Genomic DNA, 16,969 nt, shown 5'->3' with positions numbered 1-16,969 from the left:
TCCACTATCACCTCAGACCTAAAGGTATTCAGTCCTCTATCACCTCAGACCTAAAGGTATTCAGTCCACTATCACCTCAGACCTAAAGGTATTCAGTCCACTGTCACCTGAGACCTAAAGGTATTCAGTCCTCTATCACCTGAGACCTAAAGGTATTCAGTCCACTATCACCTCAGACCTAAAGGTATTCAGTCCTCTATCACCTGAGACCTAAAGGTATTCAGTCCACTATCACCTCAGACCTAAAGGTATTCAGTCCACTATCACCTCAGACCTAAAGGTATTCAGTCCACTGTCACCTCAGACCTAAAGATATTCAGTTCTCTATCACCTCAGACCTAAAGATATTCAGTCCACTATCACCTGAGACCTAAAGATATTCAGTCCACTATCACCTGAGACCTAAAGGTATTCAGTCCACTATCACCTGAGACCTAAAGGTATTCAGTCCACTATCACCTCAGACCTAAAGATATTCAGTCCACTATCACCTGAGACCTAAAGGTATTCAGTCCACTATCACCTCAGACCTAAAGATATTCAGTCCACTATCACCTGAGACCTAAAGATATTCAGTCCACTATCACCTGAGACCTAAAGGTATTCAGTCCACTATCACCTGAGACCTAAAGGTATTCAGTCCACTATCACCTGAGACCTAAAGGTATTCAGTCCACTGTCACCTGAGACCTAAAGGTATTCAGTCCACTATCACCTCAGACCTAAAGGTATTCAGTCCACTGTCACCTGAGACCTAAAGGTATTCAGTCCACTGTCACCTGAGACCTAAAGGTATTCAGTCCTCTATCACCTGAGACCTAAAGGTATTCAGTCCTCTATCACCCGAGACCTAAAGATATTCAGTCCACTGTCACCTGAGACCTAAAGGTATTCAGTCCTCTATCACCTGAGACCTAAAGGTATTCAGTCCACTATCACCTGAGACCTAAAGGTATTCAGTCCTCTATCACCCGAGACCTAAAGATATTCAGTCCACTGTCACCTGAGACCTAAAGGTATTCAGTCCTCTATCACCTGAGACCTAAAGGTATTCAGTCCTCTATCACCCGAGACCTAAAGATATTCAGTCCACTATCACCTGAGACCTAAAGGTATTCAGTCCACTATCACCTGAGACCTAAAGGTATTCAGTCCACTATCACCTGAGACCTAAAGGTATTCAGTCCACTATCACCTGAGACCTAAAGGTATTCAGTCCACTATCACCTGAGACCTAAAGGTATTCAGTCCACTATCACCTCAGACCTAAAGGTATTCAGTCCTCTATCACCCGAGACCTAAAGATATTCAGTCCACTATCACCTGAGACCTAAAGGTATTCAGTCCACTATCACCTGAGACCTAAAGGTATTCAGTCCACTATCACCTGAGACCTAAAGGTATTCAGTCCACTATCACCTGAGACCTAAAGATATTCAGTCCACTATCACCTCAGACCTAAAGATATTCAGTCCTCTATCACCTCAGACCTAAAGGTATTCAGTCCTCTATCACCTCAGACCTAAAGGTATTCAGTCCACTATCACCTCAGACCTAAAGGTATTCAGTCCTCTATCACCTCAGACCTAAAGGTATTCAGTCCACTATTACCTCAGACCTAAAGGTATTCAGTCCACTGTCACCTGAGACCTAAAGGTATTCAGTCCACTATCACCTCAGACCTAAAGGTATTCAGTCCTCTATCACCTGAGACCTAAAGGTATTCAGTCCACTATCACCTCAGACCTAAAGGTATTCAGTCCACTATCACCTCAGACCTAAAGGTATTCAGTCCACTATCACCTGAGACCTAAAGATATTCAGTCCACTATCACCTGAGACCTAAAGGTATTCAGTCCACTATCACCTGAGACCTAAAGGTATTCAGTCCACTATCACCTCAGACCTAAAGATATTCAGTCCACTATCACCTGAGACCTAAAGATATTCAGTCCACTATCACCTGAGACCTAAAGGTATTCAGTCCACTATCACCTGAGACCTAAAGGTATTCAGTCCACTATCACCTGAGACCTAAAGGTATTCAGTCCACTATCACCTGAGACCTAAAGGTATTCAGTCCACTATCACCTCAGACCTAAAGGTATTCAGTCCACTGTCACCTGAGACCTAAAGGTATTCAGTCCACTGTCACCTGAGACCTAAAGGTATTCAGTCCTCTATCACCCGAGACCTAAAGATATTCAGTCCACTGTCACCTGAGACCTAAAGGTATTCAGTCCTCTATCACCTGAGACCTAAAGGTATTCAGTCCTCTATCACCCGAGACCTAAAGATATTCAGTCCACTGTCACCTGAGACCTAAAGGTATTCAGTCCTCTATCACCTGAGACCTAAAGGTATTCAGTCCTCTATCACCCGAGACCTAAAGATATTCAGTCCACTATCACCTGAGACCTAAAGGTATTCAGTCCACTATCACCTGAGACCTAAAGGTATTCAGTCCACTATCACCTGAGACCTAAAGGTATTCAGTCCACTATCACCTCAGACCTAAAGGTATTCAGTCCTCTATCACCCGAGACCTAAAGATATTCAGTCCACTATCACCTGAGACCTAAAGGTATTCAGTCCACTATCACCCGAGACCTAAAGGTATTCAGTCCACTATCACCTGAGACCTAAAGATATTCAGTCCACTATCACCTCAGACCTAAAGGTATTCAGTCCACTGTCACCTGAGACCTAAAGGTATTCAGTCCACTGTCACCTGAGACCTAAAGGTATTCAGTCCTCTATCACCCGAGACCTAAAGATATTCAGTCCACTGTCACCTGAGACCTAAAGGTATTCAGTCCTCTATCACCTGAGACCTAAAGGTATTCAGTCCTCTATCACCCGAGACCTAAAGATATTCAGTCCACTATCACCTGAGACCTAAAGGTATTCAGTCCACTATCACCTGAGACCTAAAGGTATTCAGTCCACTATCACCTGAGACCTAAAGGTATTCAGTCCACTATCACCTCAGACCTAAAGGTATTCAGTCCTCTATCACCCGAGACCTAAAGGTATTCAGTCCACTATCACCTGAGACCTAAAGGTATTCAGTCCTCTATCACCCGAGACCTAAAGGTATTCAGTCCACTATCACCTGAGACCTAAAGATATTCAGTCCACTATCACCTGAGACCTAAAGGTATTCAGTCCACTATCACCTGAGACCTAAAGGTATTCAGTCCACTATCACCTCAGACAAAGAAAAACAGGAAGTCAGAACTAGTGACATAAACGCTTGATAGATTATCAAAATAGTTGCCAATTAATTTTCTGTCAAAAGATATATATACAAAACTATGTATTGATACTACTGACAAGTATTGTCCTTATAGCCAAAACCTGACATTATATATTTCTCTGTGCCGTAGCACCCCCCCTCCCATAGGTATTATAACAGCTAAAGCTATAGATATGAATCACAATAAACATAGTTTATGATCTGTTAAATGTAAATATGAAGACGTAGCTAAATAAGTGTGATGGTGTAAATCACATCATATTAATCCCAACCTACAGTAAGTGCAGGGAACCTCTGCCTGAAGCCCCCCCACCCCCACAGAGTATTGTATTCCAGAGACCGTTTGACTTTCATTTGCTCCAACTCTGACAGTCCAGCCTCCACCTTCCTCTCCCTTCTCTTCCCTTCACCTCCCCCCCGTCTCCCTCCTTTTTTAATATCCAGTTCTCGGAGATGAAACCATGTGACTTGTTCCAGAGGAGAGAGGAGCTCTGCTGTGGAGGTTAAGAGACACCTTGTGGTCCCATGAGTCCATTACACAGTGATGTTACGGACCTATAGGTTACTGTTGAGGGCTGGGAAGCACCTTCAGCACTAATGTACGGTTTCAATGATGGCCATTCAGGGTGTGCGGTGTGAAAGATTAGTCTATTAAAGTTGGGACCAATATAACTTAAGAAGGAGTGTTAAGTTAGTGTTAACGTACTGTAAAGGTAGAGAAAGACAGTACAGATAAACTGACACACCTTCATCTGTTCTCTCTCTTTAAACTCTCCATCTCTGTGGTCTTTAGATGTGCAGCTTTCATGTCATTTTGTTTGACAAGACACGCCGATGCAGACACACTGGAGCCTCCAGGGACTCCACAGCAACACCAGCGGAGGCTCATTAATGTCTGTGTTTGCTTTCATTGGTGCTATTTTTACAACTCTAGTCCACCACCGGTCCTTTCACTGCGTCAGATCCGTGACAACCTGTCACCGTTCCAAACCAGCTCCGCGGTACACCGATCAACAACAATGAGCGGCGACTCAAAGGCTGCTGGAGAACAGGAATGACACAGCGGAGAGACGAACACACGTATCATAAAAATGGCTGCCTGAAATAGAAGCGCGGCTTTGTAAAACATTGGGACAGTGTAAAGAAAACGGAGTGGATCTCCATCCAGTCTCACTCTTCTGGTATTACCAGTTCTCATGGTCGTGCATAGCAAGTCCATCTTCCTCTTGAATTACTTCTTCGTCAGCATTAAATCGGCCGGTCCACCCACCATGTTCAAGAACACTCGTATCATAAACACATCAAGACACGCATGCAAACAAACATGGCCTCTAACATTACTTGACATATAATAAGATAAATATTGTTAAACTTTAAAAGTAGCCTCCAACACTATTCAGGCCTTTCCATGGCTTCTTTCCAACACTGTTTAGAGATGGTTTGACGTCATTTTGGGTGCTTTACAAACAAGTTGAAAACAAGTTTACAGCTCATTTCTGATCCATTTGGTACTTCAGTTGTTTTGTATGCAGCCCACCGTCTTGTCTCTATGTTGTATCTATAATTTCTTTCTGAATATCTGTATATTAACATAAGACGACCATAGCATCCCCTCTTCTGTTTCATAGGCTGCGTAGGAAAAGTGATGTAGACAAACGAGATAAACTACTCTTGAGGCAAATTATGTTAAGTCCAAATTGAAAAGCATCACTAAATATTAATTTAATTTCAATTATCAATAAATACAGGCATTTATAGCTCAATTTCATGCTTAAGAGATGTAAGCATAGCAGACCTGCCCCGTAAAGATAGCAGAGCGGATAGAGGAGCGTTTGCATCCAGCTCCTGTGGACTCTGGACTCTGATGGCAGGAGATCATCTTGGAAATGTGGCACAGCAACGTTTGGGGACATGGGGACATTTCTGTGGCTCTTCTTTAGCTGCTAACCAGTCAAACTGCATTGTGGCCAGAGGCATTATGTTTTCAGGAATTTCTTCAAATTTAGCTCAAACACCAACTTGGACTCGAGGATGAACTGATTTGATTTTGGTGGTCAAAGGTCAAGGTCACTATGACGTCACAAATCACGTTTTTGGCCATAACTCAAGAATTAAATAGCTAATTATGACAATTAGACACAAAAGTCAAATAAATGATGAAGTGATGACATATTGGACAGACATGGATGTGAACTGCAACTTGACTGGTTGGCAGAAGCATCCAACCACGAGCCGGTAATTCTTGTTTCAGATTTTTAACGGTTCACAGTAGGTCCAGCCTACTGCAATATGATTGAAGCCAATTAAATACTTAATAAGTAGATATTTGTTTTATCTGTTAAAAGGTTTAAGAACTACCATTAATCTCCCACACTTATATCTCCTGAAGCTGGAGCCCTTCTTTAATCCCATTTTAATCTCCCATCTTTATGTTGAGCTGACAACATTGAATAATTTAACATCTCCCCACCTATAGATAGCAACATTTCATAATTTAACACCTCCCCACCTATAGATAGCAACATTTCATAATTTAACATCTCCCCACCTATAGATAGCAACATTTCATAATTTAACATCTCCCCACCTATAGATAGCAACATTTCATAATTTAACATCTCCCCACCTATAGATAGCGACAGAGAACAATCTCTTTAGCCTTTCAGTGCTTGTCAGAGATGTGCAAAATGTGGCACTTAATGCAAACCAGATAAATACGGACTAAACTCATTCACTACATCAGTAGAAAAATACCTCACCACACTGTAAAAAAAAACATCTTAATGTGAAATGTTTAGTGGTAGGTTTGGTAAATATCCACCTTTGATGGAGCTGAAACAGAATGGAATATGAAGAGGTAGAGGCAGATAGTGATAGAAGAGTTGTGTAGAGAAGTTGTGAGTGGAAACTCATCCTCCCACTCTCTCCTGCCTATCCAGCAGTAACAGTCAGCCTCTCTGAGCACTAAACATTAGGACTATCAAGGGCCACTAAATGAAATCAACAATTAGCCATCCTGTGTCAATCTAAAAAAGGAAATGAATAGTTTTGGTGCTCATGACAGTCAGTGTTGGTAGGGATGCCACCTATGTGGCTCTCTTCACCAAAGATCTCGGGTATCATTGCCACATTTTTGGTGTGATTTTACACTTTGAAATCTCAGCTTTGAAGCTGTAATTTGCTGCTTGTGTGTCTCCTGTACACTATTACTCAAAGGATCAGGGATCCAGGAGTATGTAAAAGCAGTTACTTACAACTACGTCTATTTAGTGGTCCTTAGAGAAGGTTTGACGACCTCTTGAATAGTTGATTTCAGCTCTGCTGTTGGCTGTTCTTTACATAGTCACAGCGACGGCAGACGGTGAGTGGAGCTGGCAGCTGGCTGTCTGTGGACACAGTGAGCTCTGCAGCAGGAGCAGCAGCGAGTGGCAGGGCCTAATGGGACCTGATCAGGAGCTTAGGTCACTGCCATCTCAAATACAGCCATGGCACAGCAGACATCAGCGCTAACTCACCTTAGATTAGAGGCTGGAAGCATGGCTGTAACACACTCTGACACCTCAAAGCAAAGCCTCAGCCACAGCATTTCAATTACCTACCTTCCCTGGCTCCTGTGGGTCTCAACCCGGCCCCGAGGACTCCCACCAGGCCACAGTTTGCCCTGCTTTTAGGACATATATAGATTCAGACAGCATAGTAGGATTGCTTTTTGTTCTAATGTGTCAATTTTATGAAATTGTCATCTGAATAAATCAGTGCACAATGCGTGGAAGGGTACCAGCATAACAAATAAACTGCCACACAATAGTGTAAAAGGTGCCAAAGAATATATATGTGAAGTGTTATAGGTCGTAAGTTGTTACAGGTCGTACGTTGTGTCGTCTGACCACGTTTCTACACACCTGTTCTGAATGTCGAAGGTAGGGCGGGAAAGTGGGCCTTCACAGAGAGACTGGATGAGTCATACATACAGTCATACATCCTCAAAGGCAGACATTCATTCAAACTGAACCGATTCAGTCTGAACTAAAGGTGAAGCTTGTATAATAAGCAGCACCTCGCATGCTTCCAGCTTTGCACCATGGAACGGAAATGGCAGTGACCATCGGTGGGATGCCAGTGAGGGATCATGCCCTTGAATCAGCACTAGCGTCTCATACTTGTTGGTCTGTGCACACTACCTGATTCTGTCTACACCCCAATCAGTAGCAAGACGGTAATGTTGGGGCAATTGGTCAAATTGAGGGAAAAATGTAAAGCTAACATTAATGTATGGGTAACATTAATGTATGGCTAACATCAATGTATGGCAAACATTAATGTAAAGCTAACATTAATGTGTGGCTAACATTAATGTATGGCTAACATCAATATATGGCTAACATTAATGTAAGTCTCGCATTAATGTAAGGCTAACATTAATGTAAGGCTAACATTAATGTATGGCTAACATCAATATATGGCTAACATTAATGTATGGCAAACATTAATGTAAAGCTAACATTAATGTATGGCTAACATTAATAATAATAATAATAATATATTAAATTTATATAGCGCTTTTTAGGATCTCAAAGACGCTTTACACATTCGGGGGGGGAAAACGGTGTGAGACAAACAGTAGACGAACGACAAAAAAACAGGCGACATACACAGACACACTCTCATACAAACACACGGACAAATAGGTAGGGGGAGGGGGGCCGACAAGTAAGCAGAGGAGAAAAGATGGGTTTTGAGGCGGGACTGGAATATGGCGAGGGAATCGGAGTCTCTGATGGGTTTTGGGAGGGAGTTCCAGAGCTTGGGAGCTGCCCTGGAGAATGCTCTGTCCCCAAAGCTGCGGAGGTTGGACTTGGGGGTGGAAAGTAGACCAGCTGAAGTGGATCTGAGGGACCGTTGAGGTTGGTAGGGGGAGAGGAGGTCAGAAAGATAGGGGGGGGCAAGTTGGTGGAGGGCTTTGTAGGTGAGGGTCAGGATTTTGTATGAGATCCGGTGGGAGACGGGGAGACAGTGAAGATCTTTCAGGACTGGAGTGATGTGATTCCATGATTTGGTGTGGGTGAGGAGTCGTGCAGCTGCATTCTGAACCAGTTGGAGTTTATTGATGGAGGTGTTGCTGATGCCATAGAGGAGTGAGTTGCAATAGTCAAGGCGGGAGGAGATGAAGGCGTGGATGAGTTTCTCTGCTGCAGGGGGTGTGAGGGAGGGACGGATCTTTGCGATATTGCGAAGGTGGAAGAAGGATATTTTGACCAATTGGCGGATGTGGGGCTCGAGGGAGAGGGTGGGGTCAAATATAACACCAAAGTTACGTGCCTGGGGGGAGGGGGAAACAGAAGTGCCATCGATGTTGAGTGTGAGGTTGTTGGTTTTGGTGAGGGTGGATTTGGAGCCGATGAGGAGGAGTTCTGTTTTGTCGCTGTTAAGTTTAAGAAAGTTCTGTTGCATCCAGGTTTTAATTGCAGAGAGGCGGGAGTTGATGTGGGAGAGGGGTGGGTTGTGGGGGGTGTTGGTGCTGAGGTAGATCTGAGTGTCATCAGCATAGCAGTGGAAGTCCAGGTTGAAGTGGCGGAGGATCTGACCGAGGGGGAATATGTAGATTATGAACAGGAGTGGACCGAGTATAGAGCCTTGGGGGACACTTGTGTGACTGTGGATGTGGCAGAGGAGTTGTTGTGAAGGGAGATGAAATGAGATCTGTTGGTGAGGTCAGACCGGAGCCAACTGAGTGCAGTACCTTCGATACCGATGTCTTGGAGTCTGGTGAGAAGAATGTTGTGACATACGGTATCGAAGGCTCTACTCAGGTCCAGGAGGATGAGGATGTTGAGGGCTCCGGTGTCAGCAGAGGTGAGGAGGTGATTGAGGACTTGGAGGAGTGCAGTTTCTGTGCTGTGGAGGGGGCGAAAGCCAGATTGGAGGGGTTCAAACAAGTTGTTGGAATGCAGGTGGGATTGGAGCTGTGTGGAGACGAGGCGTTCGAGGGTTTTGGAGAGGAAGGGGAGGTTGGAGATAGGGCGGTAGTGATTGAGACAGGAGGGGTCGAGACCAGGTTTCTTGAGTGTGGGGGTGACAGCAGCAGTTTTGAAGGCTGAGGGGACAGTTCCGAGGGACAGTGAGGAGTTGAAGAGGTCGGTGAGGTAGGGGCATAGGACAGGGAAGCAGGACTTCAGCAGGGGAGTGGGGAGGGGGTCGAGGGAGCAGGTGGTGGGTTTGGATGTGCTGATGAGTTTGGCAATGGTTGCTGAGTCAACAGGGTCGAACCGGGAGAGGCGGCGCTGGGGGGGAGGGGTCAGGGGGTCCAGAGGGATGGAGAGAAAAGGGGTCGGTGTGGTTGCTGCTGGGTCAGACACGGGGAACAGTGAGTTGTTGATGGTGGTGATTTTGTTGCTGAAGAACTGAAGGAATGAGTTGCAGAGGTCGGGTGAGGGGTCAGAGAGGGTGTTGGCACGGGGCTTGAGGAGAGTGTTGACAGTGGAGAAGAGGGTTCGGGGGTTACGGCTGAGGTCATTGATGATGGTGGAGAAGTATTCAGATTTGGCAGCAGTGATGGCGTCTTTGTAGGTGATGAGGTGAGATTTATAGACTTCGAGGTGAACAATGAGTGATGTTTTTCTCCAGAGGCGTTCTAGTTGGCGGCCGGTCTGTTTGAGTTTTCTGAGGTGGGGTGTGAACCAGGGGGAGGAGGTGTTGAATGAAACAGTTTTGGTTCTCAGGGGGGCCAGTGAGTTGAGGGAGGCAGACAGCGTGGCGTTGAGGTGGTTGGTGAGATCATCAGGCGAGGTGGGGGGTGGGTCCAGGTGGAGGGCAGTAGATAGCAGGTCGGAGAGATGGAGTGGATTGATGGACTTGGTGTTACGGAATGATATGACTCTGGGGAGTTGCAGACGGGGTGTTGGGGAAGGGATTGTGAATTGGATGAGTTTGTGATCAGAAAGGGGAAAGGGGGATGGGTGGATGTTCAGAACCGGGACGTTGACAGAGCAGATGAGATCTAGATTATGGCCTTTATTGTGTGTGGGGAAGGTGATGTGCTGGGTGAGGTTGAAGTTGTCCAGTAGAGTGGAGAAATCAGAGGCAAGTTTACAGGTGGGGGAGTCCATGTGGATGTTGAAGTTGCCCAGTAGCAGTAGGGGTAGGGGGAGGGATGATGCTTGGGTGAAGAGTTCAGACAGATCGGAGAGGAAGGAGGAATTTGGTTTAGGTGGGCGGTAAATGAGGATGACTGTGGTGGAGCAGGTTTTGAAGGCGAGGGATTCGAATGATGTGACTGTAGGGAAAGTGAGTTCGGTGGTCCTGAGGTTCCGGTTGAATAATACTGCATGACGGGAGGGGCGGGGTTTACAGAGGTAGCCGAAGTTGGTGGGGGATGCTTGGTTGAGGGAGAAGAAGTCATTGGGTTGTTGCCAGGTTTCAGTGAGCAGGAGGAAGTCCAGTGAATTGTCCAGGATGAGTTCATGGAGGATGGGGGCTTTGTTGTTGAGTGATCGGGTGTTGAGGAGGGCAAAGTTGGATGGGGGCACGCTAGAGAGGTTTGAGGTTTGCTAGGTTCACAGTGTGGGGGGGTGCAGTGGAGGGGGGGCGGCGGGGGTGAATGGTTTGGATATTGTATGTCTGGGTGATGGGGGTAATGGATGACTGGAGATGACGGTTGTGTTTGGGGCCACGATGAAGGTAGCATTTGCAGATGAGGATTCCAGCAGATTGAGCAGAGGAGAGAGCAGTGGAGGATAATCTGTAGTTTTTCCTGAGGCTGAGGAGTTGACAGCGAGAGTAGGGGAGGGGAGGGGAGGAGGTAATGGGGGGACAAAACAACTGTGGGAACCAGGGGCATCCTTTGAATGGCAGGGGGGGTAGTGTAAGAAACAACAGGAGAGGGGTGAGTAGGGTTGATGGTTCCATGGTTTAGCAGACGGGTTAGCGGTGAGAGGGACGGTAGAGGCAGCACAGGGTAGCGTTAGACAGGGGGGGGGGGGGGGGGGTACTCACGATACAGATGTATACAGATGATGAGGAGAACAGCCAGATGATTATTGTAATTCCAGTGGTAGAGTGTCCAGGAGGAGTTGAGGGGGACAGAAAAACATGCAGGGCAGCTCCGCTAGCGAGTTAGCAGCTAATCGGCTAGCTAGCGAGGAGAGTGGAGCGAACGGGAGCACAGGGAAAAAACAAAAGACGGAAAACAAGAGTGGGAACGAGACGGAACACAACAAAACTCAGGAGAACAGTGAATAAACAGCAACAAAACAAAACAAGACGAGAAGAAAGACAGCTGACAGAGGGAGAAGCGGCAGTCAGGAGACATTAACATTACATTAATGTAAGGCTAACATTAATGTATGGCTAACATTAATGTAAGAGTGTGTTCCAATCCACGTACTTCCTGAAGTACACTTCAATGTAGTGCACTATGTACACTCTGTACTTACTTGAGTAGTGCGTAAATTTCAACGGGGTAGGATCGTGTCAAATCGAATACTCTGCGTCGCACTGGACAGAAATGACGATCGCAACATTTCACCGCGGCTCGCTACCCGCCAAATTATCTGCCTGCTTTGTTGAAGAAAAAAATTAAAGCAGAGTGGAAATTACGTTTCCAACGTCGTCGCCTACTCCTACGATGTGTCCTCCTGTTGGCTGAAAATGCACCGGTATGTTTACGTATTGTATTGTTTTATTCTGTTATCTACGTATGTTTGGATAGTGGTCGTGGCTCCGCCCCTTCCGCTACGTAGCCAAGATGGTGACAGTTGAGTGTGGAAAGTGTCCAGTGTTCCACACTCAACGATCTGACCGTTTTGAGTACAACATCCGGGTACTTTGAGTGCACTGCATTTTGCCATACTTCCCAGTGTGAACGCACTTATGCACTCAAAATAGTAAGTGTAAGTACAGAAGTACGCGGATTGGAACACACTCTAAGTCTCACATTATTGTAAGGCTAACATTAATGTATGGCTAACATCAATGTATGGCTAACATCAATGTATGGCTAACATCAATGTATGGCTAACATCAATGTAAGGCTAACATTACCTGACAATGAAGTCACAACAGCAACTTGTCTGGTAGAAATAATTTCCTTTCACGGCTAATAATAAACTATATGTTCTTTTCACATCATATTAATAATATAAAAATATTGACTTCTTTGGTATTTTACCTCATTTTCAGTCAGTCACAAGCATACCTTCTGCACAGTTGGTTCCTTAAAGTCTCAGTCCTCCATCTTTATCCACAAGGTGTGCATACAGATCCAGACAGTCCCTCAGACGGTGTGTGAGGCAGACAGCTGCTGGCAGTAATGGGCTTTCTCTTTGCACTGCAGAGGAGCGCTGGGCGCTGACCTCTATTTAGATGCCCAGAGAGGGAGATAAAGTCCTGTGATGAGGACTCCCCTCAAGCCGGCCAGGTCACAGCCCTACTGTCAGTCACCAGCACACATCTCAATCTGACTCACTGTGTGTGTGTGTGTGTGTGTGTGTGTGTGTGTGTGTGTGTGTGTGTGTGTGCGTGCGTGCGTGCGTGCGTGCGTGCGTGTGTCTCTGAGCTGCAGATATTCTTTGAATTGAAACACTTGTGCATTTCATTACAATGAATCTCCATACCCTGGAGTCCTCTTGTTTCTGTGCAGTCCACCAGGACATTGAACACCCAGAAACCCAGTGCTAGTTTCTTTCCCTCACATTCCGTCCTGTTTTTAAACTGACCTCTCTCACCACCTCTTTCAGATCCAACGCTCCAGAAACAAGCAGATGAAGGAGATGTTCCCAGAAGGCTTTGGGATCCATCATGCTGGCATGCTGCGGTCTGACCGCAGCATGATGGAGAGCATGTTCTCCAAAGGCCTCCTCAAGGTGCTGGTCTGTACTGCCACGCTGGCCTGGGGGGTGAACCTGCCGGCACATGCAGTTATCATCAAGGTGACTTTCTCTGTTGTGCTTTCTTACTTGCATCTTGAGTCTTTTGCTGTCTTTTTTTCTTTCTTGTATTATCTGTGAACCAGCCTGGAACCAGCCAGGCAAAGTTAACCCCTGCCCACAAAGGCTCCAATTACTTTCTGGTAATGTCATTTATTGCAAGTTTGGTTGGTGATATACACCACTGATGCAATATATGAATGTAATAGTCAAGGGCCTTAAAGTGGCTTCTTAGTTCTTACAGGCTCTCAACCCCGATTCCATTCTGTCTACGAAGACGTGAATCTTTAAAAACAACTCACAAATAACGGCTGTATATCTATTTTTCAACAGCTAAACAGCCACTCTAGTCTTTAACAAGCTCTCAAACAGGAAGAAGTGGTGTTAGTGGCAGCAGTTGCAATATATTTCAAGGTTTTTATAATGCATTATAATCAGTGTTATAATATATTATAATATGATCATTGGTTAATCTAAGTGGTCATTGTTTGCTTTAAGTCAAGTGAAAAAAGCAATGCAAGAACAACAGACAGAATGTTGTAAAATTAATTTTTACTTTACAAACAGTGACCACTTAGAGTCAGTGAGTGACCAGCAATTATGAAGTATTATGATACTTGACCTTATAAGTCATTATAAAATTATTTATAATGTGTTATGATTATTGTTATAAAGCATTTTGAGACACATAAAAATAACATTAAATACTCATAGACACTGTCCTGGATGCTTTAAAGCCATGTATCCTCTCCGGTCTGCTGCCATCTCCTCGGTTTGGTGACATCAAGTTGAGCAGTGTCTGCCAGCCACACATCTGGCTCAAAGGTTACTGTTACTGTCGGTTGGTAGGAATCCCCTTTGTAGTCGAGTTTAATGTGTTTCTGGAACAGACCGAACTCATTTAACGTCTTCTGGACAACCATGTGCTTTTAAAGGTTCTCTATATGATATCCAGGGCATTAATGTAGCAGCAAACACGTACTGTCTATGTGAAGATATAGAGGAGTAATGTCTACCTGAGCAGAGAGTGAAGTGTCTCTCCCTCTGTGTGTGTTGTTAATCTAAGTCAGTGCATGTTAGTGCTTGTGAGCACTGCTCTCATACGCCGGTTACAGTTGATCCTCCCCCCCGGGTGCGCCTTGAGATCCTGTCCCTGAAAATCACAAACAGGATCGGTGACAAGGGACAATCCTGGTGGAGGCCGACACCCACTGGAAACACACGATATACGGACACAGCTCTCACTTTGGTTATTCAAGGACCGGATGGCTTGTAACAACGGCCCAGTACCCCATATTCCCGCAGTACGCCCCCATGGGACTCCCTGGGGGACACGGTCGTAAGCCTTCTCCAAATCCACAAAACATATGTAGACCGGATGGGCAAACTCCCATGACCCCTCCAACAGTCCCGTAAGGGTAGAAAGCTGGTCCACTGTTCCACGGCCAGGACAGCACACCCTCTGGTCCCCCTTTTCAAAAAGGGGAACCACCACCCCGGTCTGCCACTCCACAAGTACTGACCCCGACCTCCACACAACACTGTGAGCCAAGACAGCCCTGGAGTGCTGCTTGTATAAAACGGTTTGGTACTTTAACTAACATAGCATGAAATCTTTAACTTGCATACAGTTACAGTAGCATTAGTTTGTGGGCGCATGCTTTGGTATAGTTTCTGATATTCAGACAGATATTTGTAATATTGTATTGTAATTATTCCAAATTGAACTTTGAATAGATTATTGTCTATTAATTATTTACAGCATTAGATATTAAGCTCTCCACTTGTTGTTGCAGTGCAGGTGAATAATTGTAGTTATTTGGTGATTCATAGCATATTTTAAATGAGCAGCTTTTTTACTCATATGTAATGAGATATTGGCAGAAATACATTTTCTTCCGTGTGTTTCCAGTCCTCTGATCCATTTCTGTTTCCTGTGTCTATAACAGGGCACTCAGATCTACGATGCCAAGCGTGGTACCCTGGTTGATCTGGGCATCCTGGACGTCATGCAGATTTTCGGGCGTGCAGGTCGTCCCCAGTTTGACAAATACGGTGAGGGCACCATCATCACCACCCACGACAAGCTGAGCCACTACTTGACCCTGCTCACCCAGCAGAACCCCATCGAGAGCCAGTTCCTGAGCAGCCTGGCCGACAACCTCAATGCTGAGGTCAGTCTCTATAAGCCCTGTTTAGACAGGACTAATATTAATCTTTTCTTTATTCTGCCAATCCAGATGCTAAGTTGCTTTCTTTCTGAAAAGTAAAGGCAATTAAAGGCAAAATAAAGGGTTTGGAAATGCATTGAAAGTTCAAGTTTTGCTGCATCAGGAAGGGACAAAATGTGAGTGTCATCATCGTGTATGATGTCGGGGGAAACTTAATGAGATCCCCTGTAACATTGACCTGTGTGGGAACCATTCTGAATTACCTTTGTTTTATTTATTACTGTTGAGTAAGTAATCTAGTTTGAAATCTTTGTAATCAACATATGTATTAAACAGCCGCTGTAATGTTGTGTCCACCATGTGATGTACTAATATGTATCTTATTGATTATGAGTTTATGAGAACTGTAATGTGTTCTGCCCCCCCCTATGGCAATAGAAAAGGAGGAGTCACCTCATGTCTTGATCATAGTGTCCTTCAGTACTAACGGACTGAGGTCTTTGATTCATTTATCAGATCATATAAGACATCACTGCGTTGCACATCATGCAAAACAACAATCAGCAGGAAAACAATGTACTGTACCTCCAAAAAATTAATGAGTGAAAACAAAAAAAAAAGGCAAGAACCTGTTCAAAAACCAGGGCTATAGTTTTCATGCTAATTGTTGATTACATGTCATGCCCTATGAATTATGTCGTACAGTATATATACTCTGATGAAGGCTTCATGATGAAGCTCATGGGCGGACTTGTCAGTCCATTAGTGCAAAAATGATCCTTATTGTGTTTTAATGATAACAAACAGGTTGATGTACTGTGCATGCAGCTGATCCTCCTGGAGTGTCCACTAGATGGTGACAGAGACCAGTGATGGTAGTAGCTTCTCTCTTCTCTCTCCTGGATTCAGATTGCTCTGGGGACAGTCACCAACGTGGAGGAGGCAGTGAAGTGGCTCAGCTATACTTACCTCTATGTTCGCATGAGAGCCAACCCACTGGCATACGGCATCAACCACAAGGCCTATCAGGTTAGTCATCCAGAGACTGACCTAGTTTATTTTGCCTGCATGGTGGTGCAGTGGTTAGCACTGTTGCCTCACAGCAAAAGGGTCACAGGTTTTTCCCTTGGGGTCCTTCTGTGTGGAGTTAGCATGTTCTCCCCGGGTTAGCCTGGGTTTTCTCTGGGGTCTCAGGTTTCCTCCTACAGTCCAAAGACATGCAGGTTAGGTTCATTGTTGACTCCAAATGTCCCGTAGGTGTGAATGTGAGTGTGAATGGTGGTCTGTCTCTATGTATCAGCCCTGTGATAGTCTGGAGACCTGTCCAGGGTGTACCCCGCCTTCACCCAATGTCAGCTGGGATCGACTCCAGCCCCCCCCGCCTGCAACCCTGAATGGCTTAAACAGTTACAGATAATGGATGGATGGATGGATGGATGGATGGATGGAACATTCAGTAAATGATATGAAATTAATTGATGACATTTCTAAAAAAAACATTTCAAAAGCAAAAACAAGTAGAGTCTTAGAAAGAAGAGACAAACCATACCATTAACAACAACAGAAAATCAGAGAATGTACATCACTTATATAATACGTCTAATATTAAAATCACA

At 45.0% G+C, this 16,969-nt stretch overlaps 1 protein-coding gene across 1 annotated transcript in view; it reads left to right on the top strand.

Annotated features, from left to right (window-relative positions):
* ascc3 (activating signal cointegrator 1 complex subunit 3) overlaps nucleotides 1-16,969 on the top strand; it is a 220,671-nt gene that overhangs the window by 127,567 nt on the left and 76,135 nt on the right. Inside the window, exons 17-19 of the mRNA XM_074654885.1 lie at nucleotides 12,994-13,185; nucleotides 15,132-15,356; nucleotides 16,263-16,382. Of these exons, the coding sequence (XP_074510986.1) occupies nucleotides 12,994-13,185; nucleotides 15,132-15,356; nucleotides 16,263-16,382 (537 nt within the window). The remainder of the gene's footprint in view (nucleotides 1-12,993; nucleotides 13,186-15,131; nucleotides 15,357-16,262; nucleotides 16,383-16,969) is intronic.

The sequence above is a fragment of the Sebastes fasciatus genome, chromosome 12 (assembly GCF_043250625.1).
Source record: "Sebastes fasciatus isolate fSebFas1 chromosome 12, fSebFas1.pri, whole genome shotgun sequence".
NCBI classification, from domain to species: Eukaryota; Metazoa; Chordata; class Actinopteri; order Perciformes; family Sebastidae; genus Sebastes; species Sebastes fasciatus.
Note: the sequence above shows the minus strand (reverse complement) of the source record. Positions and strands in the feature narration are given on the sequence as shown.